Here is a 21528-nt window from a genome sequence, read left to right on the forward strand (position 1 = left end):
AGAAGAGTGGAGATCTTGACCTGTTGGCAGCTTGGCATAGAACAACGAATGTGGAAAAAAGACTGTTTACTGTTGTTCTTGCTGAGAAATGGTGGGGTCACACTTCACAAGGTCAGCAAATGGAAAGAAAATCAGTGGGACCCGAATGTTTTCAAAGAGGGTGCGGAGGCCAAAAGGTCCAAGTCCTCTAGCAGCTACTCTAGACTTTTTTCAAATTATTCAGATACCTGGCCATCGATAGGGAATCTTAAGTAACGCACTTCACCTGATAGTCTTGAGTGTTTTGTTTTAGTATAAACTATCAGTCCAAGGGTAAGGGCTAGAGTTCATGAAGGAAAAAGAATGGGAGTTGAGAAGGCAGCAGGGAGGAACAGCAGTGGGCGATGGGGTTTCTGGAGATGCAGGCACAAGCCTGAAGAAAGCCTTTTGAGTTGTCTTCCAAAAGCTGTTATCAGCACTAGAGTGATGTTTACCTGGCTGGTTCTCAACGGAATCCTTGCATAATACTGTATAAAAGGAAAAACTGCTTCAGAAAGGTGAAGTTTAAGATGTTTCTTAAGTCCTTTGAATCCTGCTTGGAGTTGTAGGGAATAGACTGTCTACATGGAGAGATGCAGTTCCTGCTTTCAAAATAGTGTTACCAACAGCTTACCTTACTGTTGTTCTTTTGTTGTTGGGTTGTTGGTTTTTTTGTAATTTGTTTGGGGTTTCTTTTACTCCTTTCAGCCTTTCAAAAATCTTTTGTAACTAATAGCTGACCTGAGGACAAAGACATAATAACACAACTGGGGATGTTTAGGCACTATTTTGAGGAACCTGACTGATGAATCTATGGGTCTGCTCACAGATATTCTGTTCTTTAAGCAAATTCCGTTTGTACACTAAAGCATGTACTTCAAACTAAAATTAGTACATATTCCTTTTTCGAGGCATCTGAACTTTTATTTGGTTTAATTCCAGTTGAGTTCTCAAAGAATTTGAGCTGATCCCAAACTTTGTTTTTGGTGGGTTTGCAGGGGTGGATGAAGTTTATGGGAATCACTATTGTCTTTTATTATACGCTGGCTCTTTTTTACCTTCTGACCTTATTTTTACTGGGATTCCCAGCAAGCTGCTCATCACTGTGCTGGCTTCTGTTCTTGTGCCTTTCTCATGCCAGTGGGAAGAGAAGCAAGAAACTAAGTGGAATCATGTAGTTCCAGTCAGTTTAACATTGCTTCTGCTGCCACAAGAAACAAATTTTATATTGCAGGAGACGAAAGCACAGTCAAGGAATGTGATGAACCTAGAGGCTTCTCCCACTTAAGTGTTTAAACAGAAAATGTAGGAGGCTTTATGTAACCCTTAAATGTAGAACCCTGCACCTACTTTCGATTGAACATGAAACATCTTTAGAAGCACCACACAAAAAGTATTTTGCAGGTTTTTGAGAGACTGTGTCTGTTTTTTTTCTACCTCATGTGCTTTAATGACAAATTTCCTATTCTGTGTGCATGTCCCGCTGCATTCCTGTGTTGTCTTCCAAACACAGACATATATGCACGCACACACACACATGCATTTTCCAGAGAAAATGTTGTGTGCATTTGGGTTTATTCCTACCTCACTTGAGATGTAGAGAAGAAAAACAGAGCATTCCCATGAAAAAGTATCATTTTAGTTAACTTCTCCTAAATATTTGCTTAACAGATGGATGAACCGTTTTGTGAAGACCTTGTCTGTTTACTTGTGGCCTTTTTTGACTCCATTAATTTATAATTAATGTGCCAAATTATGTTGTTTGTACCAAGGGTCGGATCATCATTTATAGCTTCCATGTAGACTGGAATAAATCCCACTATTGGGACAGACCACACTCACTGGTTGGTGCTGCTAGTACAATTACTGGCACTTCCTTTGATCCAGCGGGTTTTAATTTATTTTTTCTCTTTGTAAAATTTGAGTCTGCTTTGATAATTAATACCCAAGAAATATCACTGAAAGTTGCATTGAATAAAATTGGCAGATTCAGAAGGGGAGAGAAATACATGTGGATATATTAAATAGAAGTAACATTTTAGCTTGAAAGTGCAGATCTGGGCAACTTTGGTCTTTAAAGCGGGATGTTTCTTTGGATTTGGGGTTTCTTCAGGCACTCTCTTATCCTCATCCCCTTCTTTCAGCATGTACGTGTTCAAATTTAGGTGAGTTGCTGTGGTTAAAAAAGAACCGTGTGAGTAGGCAAAAATATCTTGTAAACTGAAATGAGAGATAACTAAGCGGTCCTGCCTGGCCTTGATGGGATTACCAGGTACTGTGAATCACTCAGGCAAAGAGGCCCTAGGTGACACTTCAGTCTTGTTATTACACCAGGGATATTGGTTCCATTTAAAATAAGAAAGTGGGGTCATCTTAGTGTGGTTCAGTTCAAAGCTTTAAAAATGTCTCTTACTGGAAAGATTTGAAGTAAGCAGTTTTGATCCTTCTGCAGCACGAACACATCGATGACTGAGGGGGGGGGGCAGCTGAGCTGGAGTCTTTGCTCTGTGCCCAACCCCCTCTTTAAATAAGGGTTTCTTCTAAAACAACATATCTCAAGAAGGGGTGACTGAAAACTATTTTGTAAGCAATTGTCTCGTTTGGAAGATGCTGTATAACTGAGGCTCTTCCTTGCCTTTGATTTTTCTTTTTAAAAGGATTTTAAAACCATGTAGTCCTTGTCCTAAGATACGCTTATTACAGAGTTCAGTGATGTTCCCTGAAGTCATAATCTAGCATGAACTGTTTCCCCTGGCTATACTACAAGACAATTTGACTTTGCATGAAGTTTTGAAAACAGTATGTGGGGATAAAGTTTCGACTTCATGCTCTCTCTGCACCGTGAATGACAAAATACGCTTTGAAGTGCTTTCTCATACTCTCTACTGCTGCCTTTCGTGTGCGAATGAATATTAATAAAAACAGACCTGTGCTCGCTTTTGCTTTTAATAGGACATTCTGTCATCTCTAATTTTTCTGTCTCTTGAATTTCCTATTTTTAAAAGTTTTATTGTGTTTGTAGTACCAGGCCCTATACCTGCCAAATCGGTGAAAGGAACTCCTTTTGAAGATAAGATCTTCCTCAACTGGAAGGAACCTGTGGATCCAAATGGCATCATTACTCAGTACGAGGTAATAATTAAACAGCTAACAAGCGTAGGATAGAGTTCAGAAAGTGTGGCAAGAGGGGTGGCTTACAGTGTGTGTTTATGCTCTGCAGGCAGCTATTGTCTTATATGCTGCTTTAATTTACAGAATCCTGGATTTTCTGTAGTGACTAGATATTAAAAAGTCATCATTATGGAGAATATGGCTGGCCAGCCCTGTCAAATGGCTTTGGCATGTGAGTATAACAATATTGCAATCCACATGAGAAGTGCTAATTTTAAAAATCTTGGACCATTATTAGACACTTCCAAAGCCATGACAGCCACAATCTATGAAATATTTTCTGTTGGAAGAGAAGGTTACATGAAAAGTAAGATGGTCATTAAATTTGGAGCAAGTTTTTTTAGCTTTCTCAGGTCTTTAGATACCACCGTTCAAGGAACCTCTGTATATATTCTATTTAAAGTGTATTTAATATATGAGCCTTCTGGGGACCTCCACAGGAGGTTGGTAGGGAACACAGTCGGATTTGAGGAATAAAACCGTCCTCTTCAGCACTCCTTTTTTAAAGGAACAGAGAATACAATGTTGTACATTAGAAAATTATAGGAGGAAGACAAATGAGCTGACCAAACAAAACCCCTTATATCTATTTGTTTATCAATTTAATGATAACAAAGATCTTTTTGTAGTGTGGGTTAACCCCAGTAGGCAGCTTGGCCCCAGTCAGCTGCTCTCTCAGTCCTCCACAGTGGGATGTGTCAAACGTGGGAGCGTTTGTTTGTTAATTACAGATACAAAACAAAGCACCCTACAAGCTGCTATGAAGAAAATTAACTCCATCCCAGCTGAAACCAGTATATGAAGATATCATTGCTAGCTTGAAGTATGTTAGCTTGGTTTGAATGGCATTTAAATATGATTATTAGTAGAGGAGAGGGAGCTGTATTGCAGGAAGGGAAAAATATAGGGTTTTGTTGGAAATGGAGAGGACAGTGGGGGTGTCCTAATTTAAATGTAACATTGAAATTTTCCATACATGAACTGAAACCTTAAAAAAAGTGATGAAGGGCACCTGCACCTTTCAAGTGAAGCAGACTCTACAGCAATACACATCAAGTCACCTCATGGTATCCCCAAGCCAGCAGGGTAGCTAGATGAGCTAGACTGCTTTTCAGCCAAGCTAACGTAATCCCCTTGTGTCAAAGCCTGTACTTGTTTTCACAGGTCAGCTATAGCAGCATCCGGTCATTTGACCCAGCAGTTCCAGTCGCAGGACCTCCCCAAACTGTGTCGAAGCTGTGGAACAGCACACACCACGTCTTCTCACACTTGCACCCTGGTACTACCTACCAGTTCTTTATACGTGCAAGCACTGTCAAAGGGTTTGGACCAGCAACCACAATCAATGTAACAACCAACATCTCAGGTAAAAAGGAAAAAGCAGCAATGGGGTAGGGAAGTAAAAAAACGTAAGTGTGGGGAAAATGTTTTTTTTGTTTTTTTGGTAAGACTTAAAAAAAATCATGAAATGGCAAAGAAAACTCCCCCAAAAATTCTATCATGTTGTGAAACTATATTACTGTCCATGTTTTTGAGCATATTTGCCAAACAGTAGCATAAGTTCAGGGATAAATGCTTGCATGAGGTGGAAATTGCACACCTGTAGTTGTAAAGTGTTTGATTTTGTGTAATCTTGTACCTTCATCTAAAGATTCTGAAGTGCTATGTAAACCTTAACTAATTAAGCCTTACAGCACTCCATAGGTCACTAGGTACTGTATTTGTTTTGCAGATTAGTAAAGTCAGATGCAGAAAATGAACTGACTTACTCAAGGTGACACCACTTAGGAGGACACAGCTATAGCAGAACTGGGGCAGTTGGGAAGAGGTGTGAATTTCTTTTTCCAAATTCATATAGGTCTGCTTCCTCTTGCCTTACTGCAGTGCACTAAGATTGACACTCTGTTTGTCTTAATAATGTACAGCAAACTCTAGAAGAAAATAATGTCAAATGGAATGCTTTAGTGTTTTTATTTTCTTAAATTTCAGTATTATTCTCAAAAAGTAAGATAGCAGTTTATGCAGTTGACAGCAGAAGATAAATCAGTGGTGTATCTAGAGAGACTGTTGATTTTATGACCTGGTGACTTTGGATCTTGGCAGAGATGAAAGAAGTCAGTCGTTTAGAAATGTAAACAGTACAAAGCAGGCAATTTTCCTTGTTATCTGCTGTAATTAAACTTCTGTTGTCCTGTAAAGGGAAGTAATAATGCAGTAGAATGCACCTTCCATTTCTATGGGAAACTACTCACATACTCTCCTCACTGGGTTCCCAAAAGCATGCACATAAATCAAAATGTGAAGAAATTGAAGACAGAGCTCCTTTAATTATGTAGCAAGTGAAATTCTATAGTTGTCATAGTTAACTGGAACAGTTTGTTGAATTCCATCCCTGCACATAAACTCTAGCACTCTTCATACCCCAGATCCTTCTAAAAAACCCAACCAAACCACCAAAAAACACCCCAAACTACATGTTATGTTCTGTTTATCCATTGGGTTGTTCTGAGGTGTAATATTTTACTAAGCATTTTTAAGGTCTTTGGGTTTCTTCACAAGAAATTCCAGTTAATAAATTTTCATGGATAATGGTGGTGTAGTACTTGCATGCTTGTCTTCTAACCTCTTTGTAGGGGAGAGGGGTTGAAAGTGTAACTGTAATTTTGTCCAGAAAAGCACACTTCCTAGACATAGTATGGGTATGTTAGTTGGCAAAACATGGTTAATACTAGGAAACCTTAAAAACAGGCCATAAGATCTTTTTTACCTGAATTTCAGCCTGTCACTTTGGTGTTGTTTTTTTTCTTTAGGCTGAAGTGTTCTCTAGTTTTGCTCTGCATAACTGATACTCTTTATGAGGCAATGCATATGTTTCAGGAAGTGCAAGCTTTATTTTAATGATGAGTGAAATTAATGCTTTTAAGCAAGCTTACAAGTGGTCACCATGATCCTAGTGAGTAATATATAAATGAACATCAAATGAACACTAAATCTTGGACCAGATGATCCTTGAGGTCCCTTCCAGCATGGCATTCTTTGATAATATTTCCTGAAATACGAGCAATTTTTGTGTTTATCTGGGACTCTTCTACCTATTGAAATGTTACTGTTAACTTATTATGACTGAAGTGATTGACATCCTACTAGGAAAGATCTTTTTGTGAAAATTCATTTTTAAATACACAGGCACCATTAAAAATTTTATAAAGATACAGCCACATAAAAAAAACCAAAACAAACCGAACAAAAACCAAACCCAAAAAAGCCCCACAAAAACCAACCAAACAAAAAAACGCCATGCAGATAATTTTATGCATTTTGAATAATCAGTAATTAATAGAAATATATTATTTTCTGGTTCACATAAAGTCCTGTTTCGTTCTCTGCACTAGAGCGGAAGTCAGCAACAATATTACCACTGAGGACTGTAACAGGTTTGTGGCAGCAGATTAGAGCTGGATGGTTGAAGTAATCACCAACACCAGCTGTCCGACCCACAACACTTACTACTGCCACAAAGGTCTGGCAGCCAGTCCATTAGTGAACCAGTTCCTAATCTGCTTCTGGTTTTGACTTTGATTTTGTTTTTTCTTAATATCCTGAGCTGAAAACTGCAGTGGTTCAGAAACTGATTAATGAGCAGCTTTGGCCATCCATTGGTAGAAATGAAAGGATAAATGGGCATGGGAATAGATGTCCCCATTCAGTTCTAGTCTCCACAGATGCATGTCTGTGCAAGTCCAATTCCTGCGCTCTCATTGGTATTGGCATGGTAAAACATAAAAAGGTTATTGCACTGTTGGAGGAGGAAGAAGAGAGGTGGTAGAGGTTGGGTCTTTAAGATGGTGAATATAATAGTTTGTAAGGTAAGAAGAGGGAGGCCAAAATGAGATTTTGTAGTCTTAGGGGTTTTTAGCAGTCACCTCCTCCCTCTATTTCTCTTCTTGAATAAACCTGTTTCATTCAATAGGTATCATGATTTCAGGGTAAGCAATTGGGGGTGGGGTTATCAATTGCTGGCAAGGTCCCATCATGTTCTAGTAAAAGGTTTTACCAGATCGGAAAATAATTTTAAAAGACTCACGTAGCTGATGAAGATTGTGGCTTTGTACCGTATTGCAAACAGCCACAATCTCATGAAAATCCAAAATGTTTTCACTGATTTATTTCTCGTTCTTTTCTTTCCCACTCAATGTTAATCAGCTCCCACTTTACCAGACTATGAAGGGGTCGATGCATCTCTCAATGAAACTGCTACTACAATAACTGTACTCTTGAGACCAGCACAGGCCAAAGGTGCACCTATCAGGTAAAAAAAAAATTAAAAACGAAATATCTATTTTTTTTAAAATCAATTAGGTACTTTTTAGTTGATTATATGCCATCTTGCAGCTCATGGAGCTGTTCGTTTCCAAGTGATATTCATTTGACATTACTATTGTTTTTCTTAGCTAGACTGAGCTTGCCAATAGATCTGTAATTAAAAAGAAAAAAATACTGGGTTTGGGGTTTTTTTTAGAGATAGTAATGACCTGATTCATCCAACTGTCCATCATGCTTGATTTAGGGTCCCTAGAACCACCTCCTATCCATTATAATTTCATTTTACTTTCTCACAGTGTCTCTAAAATATGAGGTTGAAAGGTGTTTGTCAGAAAGTGGATTTGAAAATAACGCTTTCTCTCCAGTGCTTCAAATCAGCTATTCTGTAGCCTATATGTATGATTGGAAAATTGGAAGCTCAGAGGAAATGGGAGAATAATAGTGATGAATACAAACTATTTGACCTTCTTCTTCTCAGAATGCTTCTTACTAGAAATCATGCAGCAAGCTATTAAATTTTATTTGGCGTGTCCCATAATCATATTAAAATGTTTCATTTATGTTAACTTTGAGGAGTCTTTCTCTTTCTGCTCTCTATTGAGGAATAATTTAATTCTGTTTGCAAAGATTAATCCACATCCTGCTCTTTACTTCTACTTGTTAGTTCAAAAATTTTGTGATACTATTTGATTCCATTTGTGTTGTACTGATGTGGCTGCATCAGCAATATTCAGGGACAGGGTTGACTAATTGAGGATTAATTAGCTACTGAGCATCAGAACTTTCCATGCTCTTACCCTTGTGACATTTTAGAGAAATGCAGGCTAATGTGTTTCATTCTATGTTACATTAAGTCAGTTACCATGGCTCAGATGATGTTGAGTAATGTGCCTGAGCCCTAAAAGTAGAGGGAAATTAACTGTTTCTTAACTGTATGTCCATTAAAAGCAAGGTAAGATTTCACATAGATGTAGTGGGAATGAGTCACATACCAATAAGCGTTTTTATTTACCTATCATATAGTCACCCTTATAGTTGATATGATCAAGTTGTTTATTTATATTTTGTCATAGAGGATAATCCAGATTCATCTCCTTTATAGGAGATATTGAAGTGCTATATTCATAACTAAAATTGCAGCCCCATACATCATTGGTTTCTGAAAGACTGCCATGGGGGGGAAACCTAAGATTTTTTTGGGTGTTAAGAATGATAAAATGCACAAGGCTACATTCAGTACAGGATTTGGATTCCTAAAATAGAGTGTTTGTTGAATTGGTAGAGTAGAAACCAGACCTGTGATCTGAAAACGCTTCTGCGTTATGCAGGTGCTTAAACAAACTGTACATCTTTGTAGGTGCTTTTAAGGCCTTCTAGATGTCCTGCTGGTGGTCATATCCAGAGCTGTCCCTGTTTGAGAAATGTGGTATCTATCTCTCATCTAATCCATGACAAATCCTTTCAGACTTGTGCCTGGTCCCCTGAGGGGGGCTGGCGCACAGACTTCTCCAGAGCATGCTGGCCAGACACAGCTGGGGTCAGCTGACGGTGGTGCACATCTTCTCTACAACTGGTCTGAGGCACATTTGTGCAGATGGCAGTGGTCTCCCACCTTCAGTTCCATTGCTCGCTCTGAGGGGGCTCAGTCTCACATCCCAGGTTTCTCCCCTGGGGGTTTTATTTCAGGAACTGGTAGCATGATGGGATGCAGCTGGAGAATTACTCATACCTGGCTTAGGGAGCTCTGGTTTCTCTGCACTGTAAGGCAAGTAACTCACAGAAGAGTAAACCTGCAGCACACCACCTCACATTTATTTGCTCAGTTTCCACATAGCATCCTCAGTTCTCTGACATGAGCTTGTCACTGTGGCCTGTGAAGGTGACAAAAAGGACCTATGTACTAAATGTAAATAGATGGTTTGATAAGGGCACTTTGATAGAGTGTTAGTAACTGTTGTTTGAGAATGTTCTCAAAAAAGCCTGTCCTTCTTCCTGTCTCCCATCTTCCCTCTCCACTTTAATTAATTTCTAAAGCCTAAGAGATTACATCAAATTTCTAACATCAAGAGGCCAAGGAAGTAACTCCTTTACCATAACTAGAGGTCTGGGCTTTATTAAAACAAGCCACATAGTTTTTTCCTTACTTGAAATGAGGAGCATTCTCCAGGGGAATGCAGAAAACATGGTCCTGTTCCCTTTCCTGAAGTTATGCATATTGCAGTCAAGTATTTTTCAGCATATTCTTTAATTCTGCATTTTTTCAATACATTTCACTAAACTTTATGATCCTCACTGCAGCTGTGTTTCCACTACAAGCTGTCTTGCTGCTGTAATGAGTGCTGCTAGCTAGGTGGGAAAAAAAAGCATCCCCAAGCATGCAGCTGTAACTGAGTAGAAGAGACTCAAATGATGTTCATCAGCCTGAACCAGTTGATGTTTTGAAAAGGTTTATTTGTGCCCAGTCCTCTAATGCCTGGAACTGTGGATGGTCAATAGGTCATTTTATTTAATAGCAATAGGTCTGCGTTAAAAAAAAAAAAAAAAAAAACCAACCAAAACAAAACAAAACAAAACTTGGTCTGTTATTTTTTTGCTTTTGCAAGTAGAATTACACTGATCAGATGTTGTACATCATCCTCTTCATCAGCACAGGCCCTCAAGAAACATGTTTCTTAAGTGAAATCTATGTGTGACTACCAGTCATTTCTTTAAGATACTACATGGCACAGTCATCACAATTTAAACATGACTTTAATAATAGCTTCCCTGACAAGCAGTATCGTGTAATCCCCAGCAATCTTCAGGGCCTCCTGAAGTTTTAAATCAGATTACGAAGTAGAAATGCAGAGGGAGACAGAGCTGGATGGTTCAGGCTCACTGTGAACCTCGTGCCGTTTCACCATCAATCTTGTGGCTGAGGTCCCAGCCAGCAGCATCAGTGGTGCTTCGGTGATTCATTTGGAGATGGGATTTGCCACTGTAGTTTTTCTGAAGGCTCCTGACTGAGCACCAGCAAAACAGCCTTTTGTTTTCAAATCCTGCTGAAGAGGAGGATTACAAAGTGCATATATCGGGATCAGCACAACTTTTTAATTATTAAATGTATTTTATTTGACTCGTAAAGTGTTTTTCTTATACCTCCATTTGCAAAATCAGGTTGTTTTCATTTTGCAGCTAGACTAATTAAGTGGACCATGGCAGGGAGCAACTAAAACTTAGTTGTCAGCTAGACTTCCAAGAGCTCAGGTCGTATCTTGGGCTGTCAGTCAGTCTGGCACCTGTCAAAGTGGAAGACACTATGTGTCCACTAGATGCCTGGAAGTACCTCTAGCTGATGTTGAAGCCTCAAGTATGAACGATATGTTCACCACTGCAGTATCTGTTTGAGAACTTGAGTTTTTAGGCAGTGATGGAAAGGAAGTTCTGTTGGCAGGGACCTACTTAGGCTGTTAGTAATTGTCTTGGCCACCAGAGAGGCTCTTTGCAGGTTTTCTTAAGTGAAATAAAAAGACTTTTGACATAAAAAATAATTTCCTCATGCAATATCTCAGCACAGGAGCTCTTCACCTGATGTATCTTCAACACTTGCTCTGCTTACCTGGCTGTCTCAGAAACCGTTTGGCCTTTATGATCCTGGCAACTTGTGTAGAAGCTTCTTAAATGGTACTTACTTTTCAGAATAGCTCAGAATTATTTTACTCATCAGGGAGAAAGAATATCATGATCTAGGTTTTCCGCCCCTCCCTCTTTCTTCCTTTCTCTCTTTTAATCCTTGTTTGCTGTATGGGAATACTGGGGAAAAACATAGCTATTGTAGGAATTCCCTCAGTTCCAGTCAGAGGAAGCTCTCAATAATTGAGTTCCCACCATTACACACACAAAAAAATATTTAGAAAACGTAAGATAATTGAAGCTAGGATTAGTAACACTTAAAAATACAATGATTAGCCAAGTATGTAGCTTTTAAACTTTCACTTACAGCCTGGTACTTTGCAGCCATTAAACACTCCACTTATCAAGTTTCAAGTTTAACTTTGGCTTCTGTCTTCACTTCTTACAGTGCAGTGTCCTTTCCAAATTGTTATGGGTACATCGAGTGACAGTGCTGCTTTGCAGCCACTAGAGTGGTAGTAAATGGGCTTAAACAGATGGTATCACAAAGGGCCCAGAGGTAAATGACTATTTCTGCGTGCCCTGTTAGCCTATAATGTTGCATGGAAAATACTGCCAGATCCCTTTTCCAAGGAGGGTGGGCAGATCTTTTAGTTAAAAAGTACTTTGTGGAAAAAAAAACCACAACAACCCTGTTGGAGACTTTAGAGACTTTTTGTCATTGGATATTCTTTCTTTAACTAAAAGTAATTGTATAGATGCAGATAGCTACAATGTATATGTTTATTTCTTATTTTCCACATCTTGTAGTTGCTCAGAGTAAGAACCCAAAAAGCATTATTTTTTGAAGCATATTTTTTGTAAATTACTATTTGAAAATTTTTCAGAATCTTCATATTTTATTGTGATCTCGTGCCTAAATTTTAGCCATACCTTTTATATCACATTCAAAAATCACTGTGTGTTTTTAAAGAATGCTATTAAATGGGACTCTTCTATTATTTAAGTCTCATGCCCTTAATCTTTAAATATTCGTTTATTTTGGTTTCCAAAGAGACTTGACCTTTAAAAAGAGCATATGCCTTTAAAACAAGATACCTCATTTACCTCCTGTTCTATAAAATGAGGTGAAAGAGGGGTGATATGATAAATGTGGTGATCTCTGCTCCTGAGCTGGGTGACAAGAGGACAGTTGCCTCTATCACATGCAGGCATTGCAGTGTCCTTCCGCTCTCCCCACTGGCTTTTTCCTCTAAAGTTGGCTGGGTGTCACAGATGACAAGTTTCCTGCTCTCCTGGCACTTCAGAGAGCAGAATTTGTGTCAGTCCCAGTCCTTTGGCATCTAATGAGAGAAGATTCAGAAGCAGAACGGAGACACTACGTCTGTGTTCCCAGTACTTTCCAGTTGGTTGGCTGCCCAGTTCAGGAGCGGTGGTTTTAGCCCTGCCTGGCTCCAGGGCCAGGCCAGGGAAGGAATGAACTCCCATAGTAATTTCTTCCCTTGGAACATTATAAGCAAAAATTGTTTTTAATATTTTGCATCCTGTCAAGTTTGTAAACTATCCATTCTTTTAGGGTTTGGGTTTTTTTGCTACTGTATTTCTTTTAAAGCCTTAAGAGGGAATTCTTAAGGAGTCACAGGAGTATTGTGGAAGTGGTATGTTTGTGCAGGCTTTATGACCCGGACTTGGTTAATCCATAGAGTTTACCACAGATGGCGATTTATAACCATGTTCAGTTCACTAGCAGTTTCTGAGCAACAGAGATCCCTGGAACTAACTTTTTTTTTTCTTTTTTCGTTTTTTTAAAGTGTTCTTCTTTTACCTAGGGTTTCAAAAATGAGGCAACTTTTTATATTCCTCATAGTCACTTTGAAAGGGAAGTGGCTTTCCTCAATTTTTTAGGTGCTAGGAAAGGGGAATGCCAACTTCTCAAGAAAGACATGAAACTAATTTCTTACTTTTTCTTCTCTCATTTCTTCCATTCCCCAGTATCATACTTCATCTCTGCCACTACAGTTATTGAGTTTTCTGCACACTAGTAGCTGAGAACATTGACAAAATAATTTAATGCTCCTCCGTAAGTTCTGAAATCAAGAAGATTGTCTTTGTCTTTGCCTTTCGGACTCCCTGCAGCAGTGTAGTGATGCTTTCAGAACTCTCTTTGATTTTACTTCTTCTATGTAGAAAGCTTTAAAACAAAACCAAGACCAATTCTGCCAGTTTGATTGAGTAGATTCAGGCCTTGTCTACATGTGGAGGTGTGTTTTCTTACTAACCCTTCATAGGGTTCTCAAATATATCTGCATATAAATGAGAAATGGTGTGCATGTGTACACACATGTATATACATGCATATGCACACATATAGTTACTAAAAATAAAAAAAACTCATTTTTTTTAGTTCTTTTCTTATAAACTGAAGACTTGCATCCTCTCAGTATGTAAGTTCTGTACTTCTGCAGAGCAGACAAAACTGATAATGAGATGGTGACATCCTGCAGCTAGGTAGTTCCCCTACAGGAGAAAGAAGAATTATAATTACCTGCTCTATTTTGAGCAGATGATTTTGAAAAGTGACCAAGCCATGGACCATTTCAAGAGAGGTATTGGGAGGTTGTGACTGAGTTTTAATAGGCCAAATGCCATCTGCTACCAGCAATTCATAACATTTTATCATTGACAACTGTAGAGGAATGAGGCAGTCTGTTTTGGTGGAATGGACAGATTTCTGTCCATCTGTGCTTGTATTACAGCATGTCACTTGTATTTTAGATCTGCATAGCTCTGAGCCAAGATAGAAGCCACTGCAAGGTCAAGAGGTGGAGAAGCCTGTCAGCACATTCTGTCTCTAATGATATGACAACTGCAAATTGGTGCTTGAAGCACAGCCTGGAGGCAGTCATTATGTTGGGCCTTGAAGCTCATCTTTCTCTAATATCATTTCCAAGGAAAATGCTAACTTCTGATGCTTCTAATTAGCCAGGAGTTTAATCTATTGTAGTTTAATGTCAGATTGATTCCTGTGTTTCTTGAAAAGAAAAAAGCCTAAAAAATGTTAGGAGATTGTGTATAGATTTCTATGGTTGTTTTTCCTGAAAAAAAGGTGGATGCTGCTGCTTTCCAGTGGCTGAATTAGATAGCTTTGCTGTATTTCAAGCCTCTGTTCCATCTCTCTATCCATGCATCTGCTGTCTTTTCCTTTCTTTCTGAGTTTACACAAAGAGTTGGGTTAATAGTTTTATGAGACTAGAGACTTGACCCCAGCAATGACCTTAAAGATGTGCTGATCTTCCTCTGTTTCCCTAGTGCCTACCAGATTGTTGTTGAGGAGCTGCACCCACACCGAACAAAGCGAGAAACGGGTGCCATGGAGTGCTACCAAATCCCTGTCACCTATCAAACTGCTCTTAGTGGGGGGTCACCGTATTACTTTGCTGCTGAGCTGCCTCCAGGAAACCTGCCAGAGCCAGCCCCCTTTACTGTGGGTGACAACAGGACTTACCAGGGTTTCTGGAACCCACCACTGGCTCCTCGGAAGGGCTACAACATCTATTTCCAGGCCATGAGCAGTGTTGAGAAGGTAAGTGCCAACCACACCTCTCTCCTGGAGGGAGTCAAAGACATGCCAGTGGTGACAATTAGGACTGCCAAAGTTAGACGTAGTAGGTGTTGGCAGTGGCAGGGCTGTAATCCCTTCCTTGCTGTGACAGGGTGGCAGTGTGCCATTCACATTTCACACCACCCTTGTATCACAGTAACTGCTGCTAGATGGGAGTTTAATACACCTTGTAATAGTAATCATCTCAGCAAAGTCATTTCAGTGCTGTGACTCCACCTCCTCAGTAAATGACATCCACAGTCCATTCCCCAATTCTCAGTACTTGCACACTTCAAAAGATTAAATTCCTGAAGGATAAACTGAAGGTAGACTGCTCAGCAGGCTAATAAAACTGTGTTACAAACTTTTGGAGACTCTTACACATCAAATAAAAGCTAAAATTTGTTTAAGTGAGGGTAGCCCAAGGCCCACAGTGTGTTTTTGAGAGCCTTCCTGGAAATGTGTACTTGAGGCTTGCTTCACTGCAAGGGTATGGCTCTCACTCACCTTTGTGGCCTCCTTGGTGTTTCATTTTTAACTCTGTTGCTGAGCACTGCTGGTGGCTCTCTATGCATATGGAAAGGGGGAAAACCACCAGGTTCCAGGTGAGAAGAACAACTGTTGCTCTGCATGCCCCATGCTGTTTCTCTTGAATAGTTTTTCCTCTCAAAAATAAAAAATGAGGGAGGGGGAAGGTGAGGATGGAAAATGTGGTAGACACAGAAGCTGCAGGTATTTAAAAATGTAGGGATTTTTTTTAGAGTTGAGGAGGTTAAAGGAAATCAGAGTTTAGAAAACTGAAGGTGATACGTCTGTAAAAGTCTCCATGGGAAGCATCCAGGCAGGTCAGGAAGGAACTGCCTGATGAACCGCCAGATCAATAGCTGCTGAGACTCACCGGAGCCATTGGAAAGGAGCAGAAGCCATGTGTACCCTCACATTTGGGTCTCTGTGGTAACTAAACAGATCTGAGCTAACAGGCAGCCTCTCCTTGGAGCCTTGGAAGAAAATCCTACCTTCTAGCTATGGACATGAAAATTGCATATTCATCAAGTCAGAATGGGGACAAAGCAGGAGCTAATGAAGCTGTACTGGAGCTGCTTGAGAGCTGGAGGCTTTTTCTGATGGAAAAGACTATTTCCCCTTTTGAATTCTTATCTATAGACATGGATGAAGTAAGCAAAGCAAAATAAAAGGTAACTGCTAGTCAGTCATATTTCCCTCACCTCCTGTATATAATCCCTTTGCTTTTGTTGGCTTCCAGCTGACTAAAATGTAAGAAAATTTGTTTCATTCTCCAATAAATAAGTAAGAGGTAGAAGTAACCCAAAAATATTAAATACCAAAATAGATCTTTATTTTGGCTTTTACATTTTGGCAGGTAAGTAGCAGATGAGGGAAGAATAAATTATTTTTTTTTCCTTTAACTTTATTTCAGTTTGTGACAGAGTTTAATCCTAAAATTGTTTTCTCTGGTATGATTTAAAACTTTGGATCAGATTTCTGTTCCTAGAAGGATTTGGGAGGAGGTTTTGGGTGGACTGCACTGCATTCTTGCCAGGACAGAGATCTAGTGGTTGTAAGATAACCTCTGAGCTGCAGAATATTTAAACAGGTGCTTGACTATAAACAAGTAGGCTCACCACAATAGTTAAAAAAAAGTAAAGTATACTCTGAAATAAACTGTGGGGTTGAGATGAGGGTTACTTTGTCATCCTGGCAGACATTTTGAACAAAGTGAACAAGTACATCCAGAAGAATGCGGATTAGGTAAGATTTTATAGATAAACTTTGCAGGGCTTTTATTTAGGTTGAAAAATTGTCTTTATGGAACAGCTAAAGGAAGCCTCGACTCACAGCTTTGTTCAGTCTTTACAAGTTGTGTTTACAATACAGCATCAACATATTTTACCTGTTGCTTGGGAATCTTCAAGAGGACAGAGATCCCAGAGACTGTATTCACAGATGGCGTGCTGGGGGGTGCAGGACTAGAGGGACGATATTTTATAGAATGAAACTGCCATTATTATATTTTCTAATTACATGCTAATACTGTTTAGAGTGATCTAATACAGCAGCAGCTGCATCCTCTCATGCAATCTTATGCTATTTCAGTATGTTTGCCTTTAAAATGACTGCACGTTGTACAGAGAGGTCAGAAAACCCATTTATGACTGACCCTCGTCTGTTCAAGTTGTCCAAACTGTGCATAACCAAGTCAGTTCTCTGTTAATTTGTTTCAATTGCTGACCAAACTTCTGAAAGGGGGGAGGGTGATCAGGGAAGTAAAAACATAAAAAATGTCTTTGCATGTGCAGCTTCTTCTGAGGCACATCACTGTCAAATCACTGTCTTTCCTAGGCAGTTTATATGGTTTATAGATTAGCAATGTCATGTGTGAAGGGATATGACTGCTTTTAGGCTGCTTCTATGCTAATTCCTCACTCTGAGGCCCGAGGGAGCACGTTGCTGACATGCTTCACATGACTCTTTTCAAGACCATCAGGATGCAGCAAGACAAGTTAGTTCAGACGAAGTGCTGAACATTCTTATGGCATTGACTACCATTTGATTTGAATAATCTGAAACATGGCTACATTTGGGCTGTCTTGCACCTTTTCTCCCCATTGTTATCCTGGATAGTACAGATCCATGTCTAGATTTCATCCAGGTTTAGTAAAGGCAGAATCACTCAGCATCTTCTCAGCTAAGCCCAAAGCCCTGAGCCACCTTGTTGAGTTGCTCCAGCTGATCAGCAGATCTGGGGTGAATTAATGAAATAAGGAGGGCAAGAAAAACCAACCTGATCTGACTGATTTCTTTACTTTTCCCTCTTCAACAGGAAACGAAAACTCAGTGTGTTCGAATAGCTACAAAAGGTAAGAGGTTCGTCCCTCCAAGAAAAGTAGCTTTTTTAATGAAATGTGGAGTTTCTGTTAAATGTTTTAACAAAAGCCAGTACTGTCCCTTTATTTTGAACCACTTGATTGTCTTAAAATGTATTAACAGTCTACTCTTTTTATTCTTTGGTATTTAGCCAAGAGAGTGCTGTTCTAGAAATATTCAGAATTTAGACAAAGTTAGTACCCCTTGGTTTTCCCTGTCTGTGGTTTTCAAGATCTGTTCTTAGGCAACTGGAGCATTGCAGATGGCAGATAGAGGGGCTGCAGACTAGCAAGCACACTTGGTAAAAACTGTCTGTTGTGCTAACAATTATTACCAAGCAGGGTGGAAATAATTTAAATGAAGGACACAACAGTTAATTTTCCTAAGTAAGAGCTCCGCCTGTTAGCTAGACATAGGGGAGGGCTGATTTGGGAGAGGCTTATGTCTTTGATAGCAAGTGAGGCCCAGGGCTAAGACTGGCTGCATAGCTGAGAATAAATCATATTGACCTCACATACAGTGGGTTAATCACATACTGCTCACTCAAAAATAGTTTCATCTTTAAATGAGGACTTAGTTGTTCTGCTTATTGTTATCTCTTGCTTTGGCTGTATTTATAGCCATTCATTTTGGTTACTTGATTGTGTCAACATGAGAATTGTTTGATGGACTGCGGCAGCATAAACAAGAAAGGAACTTACAGATGCTGAAAGAGTGCTCTGCAGAGGCCCAGCACTACTTATATTGTCTCTTTCTAATTGCATATTGATATTCAGCATAAAAACAGCTTTAGATATGAGCAAGTAGGCATTTAAAGTACTGTGGTGGCATGTCAGCACCATTCTTTCAGTTGCTTCATTCAATTTAAAACTTGTTCCAGTTAAGAGCTGATGCCTCTAATGAGGTGGTAGCAACAAAGTGTTTTCTTGCGAAACCGGAAAATAAAATGTACTTCTCAAGATGTGTTAATATTTTCATCAAGTGAGGTAAACTAAGAAAAACGGGAAATTAAAACCTTGAGCTAAGTCTTCTAGGAAAAGTACATCAGCACTATCTTAATGTTTACCTGACAAGACTAAATGTTTGAATTAAAATATATTTGCATAAACAAATATTTATGAACACGAGTATGTATTGCTAGGATTTTAGTCAAGGGAGGGTCGTGAAAGGCTCAGAAATATCCTCAACTACCACAGATAAATAGAATGAGGAAGAGGAGAGCAATGGTCTCTCATAAATTTTCTGAATAGTAATAACAAAATGGAGAAGGAATTCACCTGGCTTATGAGGAAATTATTTAACCATATTCAGTCCATCAATGTCAAAACAGTGTTGACAGGAGCAGTAGTCCTGGTGATTGCTCATGTGCCTTCCTCTGACAAAGCAGGCATCTGCACCCCAATGTCTGTGTTCTGAAGGGAAGGGAGCAGCACATCTCTTACTATCGTCCTGTCAACCTTGCCTTTGCTGCTCTGGCTGAATGCTGCTCTGCTCATGTTTTTGTGAAGCAACTGTCCTGCCTGATTTGTCAGCAATGCACTCCTTGGCTGTAGAACTGGAAATCAAAGGTTTTCTCTGACTTAGTTGATAGACGCAAAATAGGGGGGGAGGCAACATTAAGAGCAAATGCTTTCTTTTGCTCCTAATAATGCATTTAACAGGGAATGATTGCTCCAAAAGCATCTATATTCATACCTCTGGAATGACTTTTATTGGTATTCTAAAGCGTTTTTAAAAAGCTGATACTGAGATTTTTACCCCCATGTTTCCATTCATGATTTGTTGTACTTGAATAAAGGTGTACTTAAGATATTAGTTTATGTATATGTTCATCTGGTCATGCACATTTTTTTATAGTGTGTAAGTTTGCTTTGAATTATTGACCTAGGAGATGTCTGATTATATTTGTAATATATTCATAGGGAAAAGAGGACTGTCTCACTTTACCTAATGCACTGCAGTAAAGCTAATGTACCCTTTTATAAAACAGGAGATTGTCTAAACTATGTAGTCAGTTATAAAAGTAGTGTGTAGTTCTGTGTAATCTCCTGTGACATGAAGCAACCTTCAGCTGGCCAAACTGAATTTTCCCTTGAACATGTTGAAAAGGCATTGAAAATCATAAAGAGCTGGGGTGAAAAGGGGAGGAGAGAAACGATATTAAAGATGTGTGTAAAGGCAAGAGAAAATTTCCCTGGTAGTGAAGTTCAGTGTTACTATCAAGGATACTTTCTCATTTTCCCCTCACTCAAGGGTCTGGTGTTTATCTGCTGTGCTTATTCACACTGATAAGATTTCAAGAAGGAAAAAAAGATGGTAATAATGTCAAGGCTTGGTGCTGGAGAAGTGCATATCCCTGAAATTGCAATCTTGATAATTTGACTTCCTTAAATTTGTTTTTTCCCTGAGTTTGTTGGGTTTTTTTTGCTTGGGAAGTTCCCTATTAATATAATATACATTTATTTTAATGCATAAAGAGTTTTGCATGTGTCATTCCCATGGATTGCCTTCTACCTGTGAGAACTGATGGAAAGTCTGTTTATTGGTGTCAAATTAATGAAAGGCAGCAAATTTAAATGGAAGCACTCATACCTTTTCAGCCCATATATTCCAGATGCAAAGTTTTTTGCACTTCTGATTACAACATGCACTGAAGTGTGAACTTATCGGAAAAAGTGGTGCCAAGTCATAACTAAAGTATGTTGCTGCTGTTGGTTTTGCTTGGAAAAAAATGTTTTTATAGCAAGCTGAGGGGCTTACTAGTGTCTGGTGTATTAAAGTACACTGAACTAATTTTTCATGGAAGAAAACATTGGAACAGCATCAGATTAAAAAGTAGTCTCCTGAGCAGTTCCAGTGTACTTGCAGCTGAAGGATGAGTGCCAGAGTGATTATTTGATTGCCCTGTTTTAGGGTAATGATAGGATTCCCCCTTTATCTGGACACCTATTTCCACAAAGCTTGTAAGAATTTAATGACTTTGTGACTTTTGTCATTCTGCAGATTGGACTGAATTGGCCAATAAAGTCCCAAGTTATTAAATGTGCTGAGGGGCTATGAAATGTGTATACAGTTTGTTCACATAAGCTTTGATTCTTGAGGAAACCAGGTTAAAAATAACTCCTTGTGATGCAGGTGACGGGTAGGAAATACCTAATGCACCATTTCCAATACAAGTATAGCCACAAAACTATATGAACTGTGAACTATTTCAATTCCTTGGATACTTTTAGCCAATATTGCCTTCCGTTGTCAACCAAATATCCTCCGCATTCAGATCCTCTTAGTAACCAGTGTTCTGATCAGTATCATTAAGAACAAACAAACAAACAAAAAAACACAGAACACAAATCAAACAACAGTTAATTGTTCTTTAGCGTGTTATTTTCTGAATCTATGTAGTAGCATTAACAAGTTGGTAATAATCTGGTTTCCCCATACATAGCAACTGAAGGAAGAAAAACCCTCTTCTTTTCTGAAGTGTTGAGCAGGGTGGAGAGATTCAAGTTAATAATTCAGGTATTCATTAGGAACAGAAAGATGGAATTATGCTAGGAAGTGTGTAGGTTTTTGGGGAAAAAAAAAATAAAAATAAAATAGTGTTAGATGTAATTTCCTAAAGAATGTTCTCAAGCTTCATAAAACTAATTTGGTAAGGCAGCAACATTCAACCTGTGTAGAACTTTGAAGATAGCTTGCCACTCACACAGGACATTGGCATTTCATTTTCCAGTCTAGTATGTTACCAACTGCTAGAGGAATTAAGCCAGATTAACATGGTCAGAGAAGAGTGATGCTCCAAATTATTTAGCATGTAAATAGACATTTAAGAGGACAGAAGGGACAGCAGAGCTGTTATTAAGCAGAGAGTATATGAAGTTGACATTTCTGACAGTTTGTAAGCTGCCAAGTTTGAG

The 21528-nt window shown here is 39.0% G+C and overlaps 1 protein-coding gene across 12 annotated transcripts in view; it reads left to right on the top strand.

Moving 5' to 3' along the window:
* Positions 1-21528, top strand: part of PTPRK (protein tyrosine phosphatase receptor type K) — a 402245-nt gene that overhangs the window by 313917 nt on the left and 66800 nt on the right. For all 12 annotated transcript variants that reach the window (XM_051612998.1, XM_051613001.1, XM_051613000.1 and 9 more), the window contains exons 9-13: positions 3041-3150; positions 4354-4555; positions 7393-7498; positions 14434-14707; positions 17568-17604. In XM_051612998.1, coding sequence (XP_051468958.1) covers positions 3041-3150; positions 4354-4555; positions 7393-7498; positions 14434-14707; positions 17568-17604 — 729 coding nt within the window. The remainder of the gene's footprint in view (positions 1-3040; positions 3151-4353; positions 4556-7392; positions 7499-14433; positions 14708-17567; positions 17605-21528) is intronic.

This window comes from Apus apus, chromosome 3 (genome assembly GCF_020740795.1).
Source record: "Apus apus isolate bApuApu2 chromosome 3, bApuApu2.pri.cur, whole genome shotgun sequence".
NCBI lineage: Eukaryota > Metazoa > Chordata > Aves > Apodiformes > Apodidae > Apus > Apus apus.